The sequence below is a fragment of the Vigna unguiculata genome, chromosome 7, assembly GCF_004118075.2.
Source record: "Vigna unguiculata cultivar IT97K-499-35 chromosome 7, ASM411807v1, whole genome shotgun sequence".
NCBI lineage: Eukaryota > Viridiplantae > Streptophyta > Magnoliopsida > Fabales > Fabaceae > Vigna > Vigna unguiculata.
The window spans coordinates 32042434-32056976 of record NC_040285.1 but is presented as its reverse complement, the minus strand read 5'-3'; the positions used below and the strand labels follow the sequence as shown (position 1 = coordinate 32056976).

The 14543-nt window shown below is 28.4% G+C and overlaps 1 protein-coding gene across 1 annotated transcript; it reads right to left on the bottom strand.

The window, feature by feature from the left end:
- Positions 1–1230: 1230 nt before the first annotated feature.
- LOC114192514 (amino acid transporter AVT1C-like) lies at positions 1231–8741 on the bottom strand. The gene is made up of 13 exons (XM_028082260.1): positions 8541–8741; positions 7893–8125; positions 7244–7551; positions 5458–5672; positions 4977–5000; positions 4542–4722; positions 3829–4045; positions 3426–3561; positions 3090–3109; positions 2557–2702; positions 2231–2274; positions 2092–2154; positions 1231–1548 (listed from the first exon to the last, which is right to left on the bottom strand). Exons 2-13 carry the CDS (start codon positions 8069–8071, stop codon positions 1450–1452), a joined length of 1632 nt encoding a protein of 543 aa, XP_027938061.1. The 5' UTR covers positions 8072–8125; positions 8541–8741; the 3' UTR covers positions 1231–1449.
- Positions 8742–14543: the final 5802 nt, after the last annotated feature.

Below are 14543 nucleotides of genomic sequence, written 5' to 3'. Positions count from 1 at the left end.
TGTGAAAGTGATAATATTTGGAAGTAAAATCTCTGGAAGATTTTATCGATGTGATAAAATAAAAAAATATTTTAATATACTAAAATATAATATTATTATTTTGTTCTAATATTTAAAATTAGTACAATAATAATAATATTATTATTTAATTTTATTGGATATTTTAAATTTTTATCTCTTTATATATATATATATATATCTTTATAATATATATATATATATATATATATATATATATATTATAATGATATAACTTTAATATTTAAAGCTTTCTCGTTATTTCAATCAAGTGGTAGGAATTCTCTGGTAGAGGTATTAAATGCAAGAGGTGCTGAATAAGTAGTTTGTACTAGATTGATAAATTATTTACAGTTAAACTGAGATAACGGTTAATTTGGTTTATAAGTAATTTTATGTTAACATATAATTGATTTAATTTTAGTTAAAGGATTAAGTATCAGGATGTTTTGATAATTTTCCAACATGTTTTCAATCTAGCTTGTAATTGGGTCTTGATGAAGTAATTATTTGATTAAAATATTCTGATATTTTAAAATCATCATGAATTATTATTATTATTATTGTTTTTGGTAATTTAAAACCTCGTAAACTAATTTCAAAGACATTTTTATGATCAAAGAGTCGATAAAGACACGATAAAAATCATTATCAATTTTCACATCTCAACTGTTTGACAAAATTACTCGAACTTAATAATTTAACCTTTTGACGAACACAATTTTCCAGCCATGCATGATTTAATTTTGATGGCAGTAACAGTATTTGTTCAATGAATCAGTGGCAGAGTGATGAAAAAATACGTTAGAGCTTTTGATGGTTGTTGAAGTTAATTACGGTTCTTGAAAGAGTAATGAAGGAAGAAGACTTGAAAAATTAATGTGTTATAACTTGCTTCACCAGTGCAACCACATATTCATGGATGAGAATCTAGTTTATTCAACCAAGTTTTGATGCTCCATAAATATGCAGAAAGAAGAAGGAAACAAAGTAAGCTTCGACAACAATCACAAGTATGAGCTGCACCTATCAACCCTAGCTAACAAACATTGCTGTCTTCAATGAAAAGTTGAAAACACTACTCATGTGCCATTTATTCATTCTGTTATAATTTATGTGGGAGCCCTTTTCGTTACTCAACATTTCTGCATTCAATGGTTATAGAGATCCTTTATCGTCGTCACCAAAACATTGCACTCAACACTTTCAATATAGAGCAAAAAATTCTCTTTAAAAAACTGTTAAGTGTTTCTCTGCACAATCTGTGATTACCATTACCTCAACAAGCATGAGTAAAACTTTTATGACAAGGTACTATGAACCAGAAAAAAACCACAAAAAACATAAATGAAAAGTTTGTCAAGTGAAAATTTGACTCAAAATTGTGGATGTGTAATCCAAACATATAGAATAATTGGACAGACTATATGTTCATCCCCTCAAACTCTTGATAATCTCGGAGAGGGCAGAGTATGTTCCAAAAGCAGAACAGACAACTCCTACTATGATGATTGTAACGCAAACTGCTGCCTGTAGACATAGGAAATAAAAGGAAACATCGCAAGTGAGTTTACTATAACTCTTCAGGTAATGTTTGAACTTAATTAGTTGTGCAAGAAAATTATCAGTTGATATGAAATTTCTACTGGTGTTGCCATAGATTCTTGAGTGTCTTGTTTAAGTGTATTAGTGTCAAAATGATACCTTTCTGCTTCAAAATTGTTTTCCATTTGTATGTTTTAAGCTGTGTTAATATTCATCTGCCACCATGTTCAATACTCTGTAGAGTCCTAAAGAGTTTATTTTTCTCATCAATGCTATACTTTTTATCAGTTCATCTTTTAAGGAAAATTGTTTCTTTTTATTCTCCATTTAGAAATTTAAGACAACCTAATTTTCTCTCTTTTCAAGTATAACCTTTTGTCCACGTAATTCTTAAAGATTTACACATTTCTCATAATGAGAGATAGATAAATGGTAAGGTCATATTAAGTAGTTAAAACTATAAGGAAAAATACAGATATCAAATTTATATTATATTGAGCAGTATTATTGAGAGTGAAATCATCATACCTGCAATCGTGTCACTTTGCTTCTCAAGATTTTTAGGAAACAAACGCAGGGTAGTATCAAAGACTGTGATGAAGGATGATTTTAATTAATAAAATGCCGAGATCAGTAAGCTAGAACAGATAAAGTGAATGAGACTTACAACAAGCATTGTGAATAATGATCCAATCAATGACATAACCAGACCTGCAAAAGAGAAAAATCATATATGCTGTTCATATGTCATGGTACAACCAGATTTATTAAAGAAATAATATTGAGCACATGAGAATATGAAGGGAGAATTTAGATTCTCTATTGAATTTTCAGTGCTGGTCATATGCTGTGTCTTCAAAATACACAGATAGACATTGATTTTAATGTTATAAAATATATTAAAAAAAATTTAAAATACAAATATTAATGTTTAGTAGAGGACAGTACCAAAAAATTTAGTATAGAATCTGGATTCGAGGAGGAAATACTCACCAAAAAAGGGAACTGAGAGACCAATAACGAGGGTGGAAAGTACCAACCCTGTTCTGATGAAGAAGGAATATAGATAAGACTTGGAATGGTTTGATGGTATCAACTCCTCCAGACTCATTGCCACCGGAGATATAGTCAATGCAAATGTGATTCTAATTAAGTTAAAAACAACTTCCTTTGCTCACACTCCTATTCATAGAACACATGTTCAAACACACATTCATATAACACATTCTTTCCTGTCAAATACGTTCACATTGAATCAACATTTTGTACATGAATAGGAATACAAGGAGAAACATTTCTCAAGTTTTATAATTTTTTTCCCCAAGTAAAGCAAGATGGTAAGTAGAAATGTTTTCAGTTGTGCAGCATTTTGCAAATGATAATTTTTTCCTTTTTCTCTCAAATATCACTTTAGAAGGAGTTTCAAATTCACAAAATGCAGGATGGAAACAAAACCATTTCTTGTTCTTATCTCTCTCATGTATTTAACTACTGATGCATGGCCATGGCCCCAATAAAAAGGATATTTGGTAAATGGATTAACCACCTGCAAAATAAAAGAAAAAGATAAAATGGTGGTTATTTATGTAATTTATTGAACATTGATAATTTGCTGATACAGAATTAAGTATAGTATGAGAATAACGAATGAGAAAGAACTTCTTGAAACAAGGCATACGAAAATTGAAAAATGGCAACTTCTTCACATGTTAAAATTATTTGATGCATAAGTTAATTTGTAGAAGCCCTCTCATATAGTTTAACTTATGCAGAAATCCCATTTTTTTTATCTTCTTTTTCTCTCCTAGAAGTGCTTATAGAAAAAAAACTGACACAAACAGGTCCAAAGAGAGTATGTGTACCGTGGTCCAAACAGCAATCTTGGTTGCTACCAATTCTTGAGGCAGGTTGAGAGTGAATTGAGAGAGTATAGCTTCACCAAACATTGTGTATCCCATAACAGCAGCTCCAGCATACAATAAGGTACAAATACCAAAACTGAGGAAAGGAAAAACCACACTTGTGTACATTAGGTTCAGAAAAAGAAATTCCAGTGAACAAAATAAAAATCCTATGCAGGTATATTCCACATCTTGAAGCATTGTGATTTACCTTGCTTACACTTCTCTACTAGTTTACCTAAAAGAAATCATCATATCTTCTATATATATACTTGTAAGTTGCATTTCTACAAGACTTAGATCTAATATAAAGTAGAAGGACTAGTGACAATCAAGTTATAGATTATGGCCAAAAGTTTTTTACCATGCTAAGAGCACTCCAGGGAATTGGTTTTGATTTGCCATGGATGTATAAATGTTTGGGAAAACAGCATGTCCAGAGTAGCAGTAACCATAAAGACCCACGGCAACAGGAAAAGTTGCAATATTGAGTGTGGTCCCTTTGCTATGAAATCCTACATTGTCTACGCCAACCCAAAACAAGCAGAGAACCACCAAAATTGATGCAACAACTCCACCAGCTATAAGAAAAACATGGTACAAGGTTATAATAAGCTTTTTCAGATAATGATGACAACACAATATATGACTACTGTCTGCCAAAACATAAAACATTAGATCTAACAAATAACAAATTTCACTAGGATAAACTCTATTCCATAATTCTGAAATTATGTTAAGAAGTGAACTTTAAGTCTAATTCAACTTTAAAAAAAAGTTGTAAAATTAAGTTTGCCTCCACTTATATACTATAAATTGACATTATCTTTGATCGATGTGAAACTTTCAACAGCACAAAATGATTATAATTGGAGGAATAAAATTTGAGAAGCTGCACATGAACTTCATTTCACAGCAAAAACAAAGCCTATCCCAATACAGAAAAGAACAACATGAAGTACGATAAAACCTTGTTTGAGAAATGACTTAGAGGCAAACCTAGATGAGACGAAGCTTTAACTTTTAATCAGATAATGGACAAGTGATCATTTCTTGCACCAAAAAAGAAGCACTTACCAGATATGTAACTGAGAATGCTTAGATCACGGAGCCAAACAGTAGGAAGAACAGCCAAGGCAGTAATCACAGCAAAAAGTGTATGTGAATCCAGTTCAAATGCACCCAAATTCAAGCGTGCATTTGGAAACAACGAAGACAAGTTGTCGCCCTCCAAAATTATATATTCAATGCAACAAGCCTGAATGAAGGAACATTCAAATATGCAAAGTAATTGCTATAAATTTACAGAAATTATAACAGGAATCCAATAAGATGTAAGGTAACAGTGAAATCCAAACAGATAGCCACAGAAATTTCATCATTTTTCATTGGCTGTAACAAATTACATTGGATGAGACATCTAATGGAATGCAATTGTAAATTTCATCATTTTTCATTGGCTGTAACAAATTACATTGGATGAGACATCTAATGGAATGCAATTGTACTTACATATAATTCCACGTACAGCACTATCTGCATCCAAAGAAAAAAAGGAGAAAGAATTAAAAATGATTAGAAACATAGTTATTTTTAACTAACATGTCATTTGTCCACCTAGAAATGTATGATAAAGACAAGGGAACATAACAAATCTTAAAATTTCAAGACCTGACACGACTATAACACAACCTATAAAATGAACATAAAACATAAACCTTAAATGAGGATGAGTGATTAACAATCTCCCTCTCAAGGGTGAGTTCCTTTAACCACATTGGTACACTCCCCCTCCATCAAGATTACAGAGGAGGAAGTTTCACTGGAAAGATACAAGACCTGAGCCCAACCAGGTAAGGCATTGACACCACTCAACCAAAACCTTAATGCAATGGGTTTATAGATTTTTATTCAATGTGAGACTTAGACTCACACTTGGATTCCTATAAAGAGCACTTGGATTCCTATAAAGCAGCATGAAGGGAAGACTTACTGAAATGGCAATACGTCCAGTAGTACCAAAAGCAGCTTGGCCAATATCAGGATATGTTTGAAGCTCAGGATCACTGTCCAAACAGGAACGCAAGAGCAGCCCAGTATAAAATGAAATAATTGCAAAAAGAAACAACACTGAGAGCCCAAACCATCCACCTTCTTTCGCAGCATAAGGGGTAGAAAGGATTCCAACTCCACAAAGAACATTTATGCCTACAAAATCCAAACTATGATGGGTAAGGAATCATGCAGTTTCAAACCAGATGGTGTAAAGTATTTTATCTTCCGTTTCATTTTACAATTTAAGGTACAGAAACTTACTTGTTATGATTCAGGTTCATGCAGTTCAAAATTTATAATATACTAGTGAATATAAAGATGCATGTGATTAGCTTTAGTGCAGATTAAATCTAGATATAAGATCATGGTCAAGTCAAAAATGAGAAAATGAGTTTATGTAGGATTTTGAACAAGTGATGCTGACAAAGTGGTTTAATCATCACTTGGGTAGGCCTGATAAGGCAGCAAAAGTTACATCATTGCCTAATATTGTCCCCACAGTCAGAGGATTCATTGAGTATGTCTGTTGGACTTCTTCATTGCGAAGTGCAGAAAAAATAATATATGTTCCGAATGATTTCCATTGTCACCAATAAATGAATACCCAAACCTTATCTTCTAATAAAATATTGTTCAAGTAATTTTAACTTAAATAATTCATAAATTTAACTAATTATTTGAAGCTTAACTCTATTATTCACTTTATTATAATATATAATATAAATATACCGTGCTCAGTTTTGGGCTTAAAGTGACTTTCACGGAGAATATTTGTTTAAGTTTGTCATAAAAATAATAACTTCTTTAAAAAAAATCATTTTTGAAATAATAAAAACCATAAATAATCAGAAAACATAAATATGATTATAAACTATTTAAAACAAATTATACGAAAATCAACTATTCTTTAGAAGTTGATTTTTTTTATTATAAAGAACAAAAACGATAGTTTCACAAAATGATAATATATATTATTATTTTAAATTAAAAATTAAAATGTTAATATATTGGTTATCAAGCGTGTATACTTTTTAGGAGTGTTAACTTACCTTTCTTTTAAAATAATTTTCTAGAAAATAATCACTAAATTATTTACACTCTGTTCCATGTACAATATGTTACACTAGAACCATTATCAGTTTAAAATGGTTTATGTGAGTGGCCATATCTCAAATCTATTCCCACCTCCCAATTTAAATGTTGGTCAAATCTGATCCATACTTCAATCCAAATCCATTAAGTGGGGCAGAGTATATACCCACCATGTTTTTTTTTTGTCATGTAACTCATAAAGACGCTGTTTTTTAGAGTGTTATCTGCTTGTTACCTTCTTTATAATGCAAGTCGTGCATTATATCAATTTTCAAAGCTCTATAAACTCAGAATCATGATCATGCCCGAATGCAAAAGAAAAAAAAATCATGTACATCAAGAGAATTACACTACACACCAAATTTTGTTTGCATGTAGAAAAATTGTTCAACTATATAATGAAGTTCAAATTTTTTGATATAAATGTGGAAACATAGTATATAATAATGACAAGCAACAAACATATACAGTACATGTATCATTCATTATGCATTCAATTTTTTCTTCCTTCCTTTTCCCTTTCAATTTATTAAGAAGATAAGGTTGAACAGTTTATTTTCTTATAATAGAACAGAATTGTGGCATAGATAGATCAGACCAAGAACATAAGAAACAGAGAAACAAGAATTTACCATTGAGCGTAGCTTGTCCAAAAGAGCAGTGGCGAGAGGGAACTTCATGAGAAACCTTGGAATCCTTCTTAATCAAAGAAGACCTTCTAGAAGAAAGAGGAGGAAGCAAGGTGTGAGAGCTACGTCTCTGATGCTGTTCATCTTCTGGTTCTTGTAAAAGAGGCTTTGTCACTGAAGGAAGTGCTTCAGGAGTGTGCCTCCTTGTTAGTGATGTAGAAAGGAAAGAACTGCTTAGTCTTGACAATGAGGGTGTGCCCAAAAATCCAATGTTTGGTGATGGCACACTACTGTATAGATCAATAGATTGCCTGAAACACAACATCAACAACAATAACATAAGTATTCAGTTTAACATAGGACATGTTTTGTTGACTATGTCAAGCACAAGTGGCATGTTCTGGTTTCTTCTAAAACCCAAAACTAATCAGAAAAAGGTTCCTAACAATTTCTACATTCACCCTAAAAAAGGCAAAATCACTTTTCAAAAACGTAATGAAAAAGGAGGAAAAGAAAAGACAACTAAAAAATTAACCGTATTTGTAGAGAAATTAGAGACATTTTAGAAACATAAAAGAAAAAGGGACATGAGAAAACACAATCATGAGAAATTCACGAATCCAGTGTTGTTAAAACAAGGAAAATAGAAGACCTGTAACTCTGAGGCCACGAGATGTTGTAAGAACTTGGCTTTCGCTGTGGAGGGTTTTCAGTTGAGTAGCTAGAAGAATCAGAATCGTTACCATCACCTCCACCTTTGTTCGAATCCTTCTCCACATCCTCTTCATCACTCTCGATGATAAAACTGTTCTCTGAAACAGAATTATTCATCTTCCTTCAAGCTCTTTCTCCGTTCAAAAATCCTCAACCTCTTCAACACTTCACCTTCACAGAATAACCACTCTCATAAAACGAGCAGAAAGAAAGAAAAAACCTTTATAACAAATTCAAGGCAATTTCACAGCATAAAATCTGCGACGGGATCAACCCTACCCTATTCTTTAACCTTTTTTTCTAATACCAAAACAAAAAACTTCACGTGGGGTGAGATTAAAAAAGCTTCCTTTGAAGTATTCTTGCTCAGAAGCTTGTACTCACGAATCCAGCAAGATTTTACATATGCATGCATTTTCATCAGTTTGATTAAGTCGAACCAGAAAACACAGACAAGGCAGGAAAGGAAAAAAAGGTAAGAGCTTTAAAGTGTTTCCTCTTATGGTTTTTGTTTTGTACATGTTTCCTTAAATTTTTGCAGAGAAAGAAAGTGAAAAACAGATAAAAGAAAGAGGTGGGTACTTACCTTTGCTGTGTGGTGGTTTGAATGATACTACACTCTGAATGTTGGGAACTCTTATAGCGATTTTGGTGGTGTGTGTGTGTGTGTGTGTGTGTGAAGTGAAAAACTTGGGATGACAGAGCAGAAGAATGATGGAAGGTGTAGCAGTTTATTGTTATGCGCATGTGTACTCTGTCTTCGACAGTGCAGGAACATAAGCAATCGTAGCCGTACATTAGTGGGAGATAATAGATAGCCAATTCCCATGTTGTCATGCTGGCATGGGCCCCCATTTTTCTTTTGTTTGTTATAAGAGCTCATGAATCTTCAGATCATACGATGCTGCTGCGAGTAACCACTTTATCTACTGTAGCTGTTACCTTACGATATAATTTTTGTATAACAATATGATTATATCATCATATCTAATGCTATAAAATAATAAAATAAATCATACAGTTACAGATTTATAGAAAATTTTCTATATTTAAGGTAAGTCGATGAGAAAAAATCCCTTGGTAAAGTTAAAAAATGTTGTTGTCCTGTAATCCGTTTGCATTTAATTGGAAGATAACGAAAGAAAGCTTACACGTCAGTATTTCCTGTTCAATTTATGATAATAATAATAATTTTACAAGCATTTGATTTTCACATTTTGGAGGGACTCAATCCTCCCTGTAATAGGTAATACTGTTTTCTTTCCATTGGAAACTATCATTTTTTTATAATTAAAACGCATTATTTATTAACCTTAAATAAATATTTTTATTTTTTTCCTTATTTTCATCTATTTTTCTAAATTTAATTACTTATTATGTATTTTTTATGCCGTACATACGTTAATAATTAAATTGCATCTTTCTTCTTCTTTTTTTAATGTTTAACTGACCTAAATTATTCATTACGTTTTCAAAAATTTGTTTAAATTTTAAAGCTAGTACATAGTATTATACATTTTCTGAGAAAATAAATAAACAATAAATAATGTGATTAAGTTAAGAAAATTAGTTTCTCGAACTCTTTGGATGAATAACAAGAATATTCATTGCTATTGATATCTTTAGCTTTTAAACTGACAAAATCATCATCCCCGTTTAGATTATACATTTCAAATAAGAAAAATAGTAATTTATTATTTTCTGTTACTTTTCTCGTTTATTTTGGTTACATTATTATCTCTTAGTGAGATTATATTATTGTACTATGTGTTTATTTATTATTTTTTGCTTTTATTTATCTTTTCTTTAATATATGAGCTCATAGGCAGGGGGTATGTTTAGCATTTTTCAAGACGGGAAAAGTGCTTTAGGAGCAGTGAAATGTAAAATAAGATATGAATAATCTACAACTATAAAAAATTAATAACATGAGAAGAAGTTGATAATAATTTTAATAGTAATTATTAATTTTATCTTTCAAAAACCTGTTATTATTATTATCATCATTATAACTTGAAAAGATATGCAAGAAGGAACCAGATTATTTAGTGATTTGATGTGATTAAAAGTGATATGAATGTAACAGAAATATGGATTTAATTCATAACAGTAGATCAGTTAAATATAGACAAGTCTTTTATTCCTAAAGATATGAATACAGAACAATGATAATGACATAATTTGAATTCAACAACTACCTTTGAACTACATCACAAATTATGGTTATCCCAATTAACAATAACAGCTTCAAAAAAAATTAAAACAAAATATTCTGTTTTATTGTGGAGATTATCTAGTATTATATTATCGTAATGTTTTTTTTTTCATGTTGTTTTCTGTTTTGTTTGTTTTTTTTACATATATTGGTTTATACGATATAGTTATTGCAGATAAGAAAAACTTATTTCTTAATAGTTTTTAATGTTTTATTTTCATGTAATTATTTATATTGTTTTATAATAGGTATAATAATTGCTGATAAAAAAAAGTATAATAATTGGTATAATATATTTATATTTCGTAAAATGTAGTTTTTATTATAAATTTGATGTGGTTCTCATACTTTGTATTTTTTTTTAAATAAAAACTTTCATGTAAAAATAAATAATTAATAAATTTTAAGTTGTCAGAGCATATTTGAGACGTAAAATTTCATAATAATATTCAATATATATATATATAATAAAAATAATATCTTTCATTGTTTTCTTCCACCAGCTCCAAATATTAACCAACCATCACTACAATAATAATTATAAAGACAATTCAAATCTTGTTTGGTGCTTCTAAAGAACTCATAAAACTCCTTTACGATTAATCTTAAAAAAATAAATAAATGAAAAGGTAACTTCTTTTAACTAATGGAATGATAAGATGATTTATAGATTAGATGGAAGGGAAGATAGAAAAAGATTATGAGTTTGATCCCCTTTAACAATTTAGATAAATATATATAAAGGAGATTTAGATTCTTAAATAATATTTTTAAATTTAACTATTTTTTCGATTTGACCATATTTTAAAATTAACTAATTTTGATTTAAAAAATTACCTACAAAATAAATAAAAACTACACACGATTGATAAAATTATAAAACTTATGTATATTTAAATTTATAATCTATACCTATATATCAAGGGATACTCTTGTCCAAATTTCTATTCTTAATTTGACTCTTTAATAAATAACTTTTTTAAATTAAATATATATATATATATATATATATATATATATATATATATATATATATATTTTACCACTTGTACCTTTTAAGTAATTGCTTTGTTAAATTTAATTGTTTCATTCATTTTTTAAATTAATCATTTTTAAACTAAATTAAGTATCTTTTATAAAAAAATTACAAACAAAATAAAAAAATATTTATAATAAAAATTAAAATATTATTTTTAATTATTTTTAAAATAAAAAATAACACACATGCACATATTTTCACTAGTATTTATTAGTTATAATAATAACAATAGTAATAATTTTGTTATTTTTTATTATCATAAAAAATTTGAAAGTGTGCATGTTTTTTTTTTTCAGTTTATTAATAGAATAATACAATTATTAACCTTTTCAAAATTCTTATAAAAAAACTGTTTTTTTGAACATATTTACAAGTGAAAACCCCTTTTCCTTTACGTGAGATTTTTTTAATATGTTTTAACTGAATAAAGAATAAAAAGATTTCAAATAAGTTATAACTATTTTATTCTTTATAAAAAATATGCTTTTTATTTACATTCTCCACAATTTCTCTACATTTTTTATTAACCATTATAAGTATAAAAAACAATGCATGATATATATATTTAAAGATATAGTATAATTGTACACAACTATATATTTTGTATTATTGATTAGAGTAATTGAATTTAGTTGAAGTGAATTTTGAAAAAAAATGTATATTTGGTGTTTTAGATGATACAAACATTTAGTACAATAATGATTGAAACTACATTTAATGATGTAAAAATTTTGTAATTTTGGACTAATATCATCACGAATATGTAATCATTCTCCAAGAGACTTGTATAACATTTGACAATTCTTGTAATTCATAACTCAATTAAACAACAAATTTCACAAAAACAAAAATAAAACTCTTTTTGTATTTATATCAAACATATAATATGCAACAATATATGATAAAGACTTCATTGGGATTGAGTTTCATGACTCAATTCAAAGCAAAAAACATCAAACAATGTATTTTTAATTCCTTCTTTAGCATTCACACATTTTGTAACAAGTCGTAATGTCTTACCGACAAGTCTAAACTTAAATAATAAACATCCTATATCTAAAATTTTTTATTATAAGTTCGTCTTAATGATCAAATTACGATGTTATGAATGAGTAAATGTTTCACATTTATCTTTCTGCATTTGTTGTTCTATCATAATAATTTTTCCCTACCTATCTTTCAATCAGCAGGTACTCCTATCTATGCAATCAATCTATAATATGCAGTTAAAAGAAGAATATAACACAAGAGTGATGGAAAAAATTATATTGAATAGTGGAATTCACAAAGAGTATAGATGCAATCAATCTAGAATATGCAGTTAAAAGAAAAAGTAGAACACAAGAGTGATGGAGAGAATAAGGGGGTTAGCTACTCCTTAACGTTCTAAATACTATAATTAGAGATGTCAAAAAAATCCGCACCTGCGGGTATCCACGAATAAAACCCACAACGGGTAGTAAATGAATATTGTAAATGGATACCCGTGGGTAACGGTTACAAGTATTTTTTATACCCGAATGTTAATAGGACGGATACGAGTATGATAGTATCATAGTATTCGTACGTGTAGATACTCATACCCGCTATATTATAATTTTAATTAAAAAAATTAAAAAAAAACATGATTAAAGCATTAACACATTGAAATTGAATAGGTTATTTTTTTATCAATTGGTTTTAAAATATCTCCATACTTTTGTAAACTGTCATTTAACATTGTTTAAATGAGTTATTTGCACTTTTTTAAAATTTATAAATGTTATGTGTTGTATTTTTATTTGAATTTCTAATTAAAATATATTGTTAAATATTAAATTTTTCTTTTTGTAATATCCGCAAGTATCCGCGGATATTAAAAAAATAAGCGGATACCTGCACAAATATGGATACAAATACAGAGCGTATATTTATCCAGGGGTACGGGTAATAGCTTTGTTGGATTGTCCATCTTTATTCTTTGTTCTTATTTGAAAAATAAGTGGGTATATATATATATATATATATATATATATATAAGGGTACGAATTCAAATAATTCTTTATTCTTATTCAAATAATTCATATATTTAATATTCTAATAAATTTATATACATCTATACTTATATATAAGAAAAAGTTTTGTTGGGTTGTCCATATTTATTTTTTAATTTTATATTTTAAATATTTTTAAATAAAAATAATTATTTTATTAATATTATCTTTTAAATGATTATTTGTGTAATTTAACTATTTTTTTATTTTGATTATTTTTTAAAATTTAATCATTATAAATAAAAATTAATTATAGTAAAATTATAAAAATAATTTATATTTAATTTTATAATTATAATAATAACAATAATTATAATTTTATTATTTTTTATTATTATGAAAAAACGAATACAATGTTTTTACTAGTTTATATAAAATCTTTGAGATTATTCTTTTGATTCCCAAAAATATAAAGTTGATCCTCCAATCTATTTTTTTGCTCAATTTAGTTCTAACTTTTGAAAAAGTGATGCAATTTTGTCATTTTCGTTAAATTTCTTGAATCAGATTTTTCATCAAAATTAAAGTTGTGAATAAGAATGATTATTTGATTTGTTGGTGTAATTGACATAATCCTAGTATCAATTTTTTATGAAAATTTTTTCTTTCACTTTAAAAAATTTAACGAAAGAGATCAAAGTACATCAATTTTTAAAAAATCGCAAACAAATTGTAACTTAAAAAAACTAAAGGAGCAACTTGACAATTTTGAACAAAAAGATAAACCAAAAGAGTAATTCAACCAAAATTTTGGCATCTCCAAAATTTTGGCTGAAGATCTGCCACTGATGATAATAAAATAACAATAAAAGATAAAAACAAACAAAAAATAAAACATAATAATGTTAATTATCAGTGTTGCTCAAGTGCTAAGAGAGACCCTCAAGTAAACATAGTTTAATTTATGGTTTGAGGCTTGAGTGAGAGAGATCTTGAAACAATTTTTTTTTGTTTTAAATAACACTATATATATGTTCTAGTCTTGTCATCAAAGTGTGAGAGTGCTTTATACAACTTGTAAACATCTTTTCTCGCTCAAGCGTTGTTATGATGCTTGAGCAATGCCATAAAAATGGATAACCACTTAGGTGATGAGTAAAGACTTAGGTGAGAGAAAAATAAAAACAATTCTCTCTAATTTGAAGATGATCACTCAAGTGACAAGCGAATAATTAAGAGAGAGATCACATAGGTTTTCTCATTTGAAGTGAAGTCAATTTGGTCAAACAAAAATATTCTTTTTTATTTTAGGAAGAAAAGTTGCTTAATTAAGATGAGTTCACTCAAGTGACATACACATGA

What these genes read in the sequence shown, in the direction of transcription:
- LOC114192514 (XM_028082260.1), bottom strand. Translation starts at nt 8,071, where the DNA reads ATGAATAATTCTGTTTCAGAGAACAGTTTTATCATCGAGAGTGATGAA. An exon ending in TCGTGGCCTCAGAGTTACAG is followed by an intron (nt 7,552 to 7,892) that starts GTCTTCTATTTT and finishes GTTGTGTTTCAG; the next exon opens with GCAATCTATTGATCTATACA. An exon ending in AGATTGCTGTTTGGACCACG is followed by an intron (nt 3,110 to 3,425) that starts GTACACATACTC and finishes TTTATTTTGCAG; the next exon opens with GTGGTTAATCCATTTACCAA.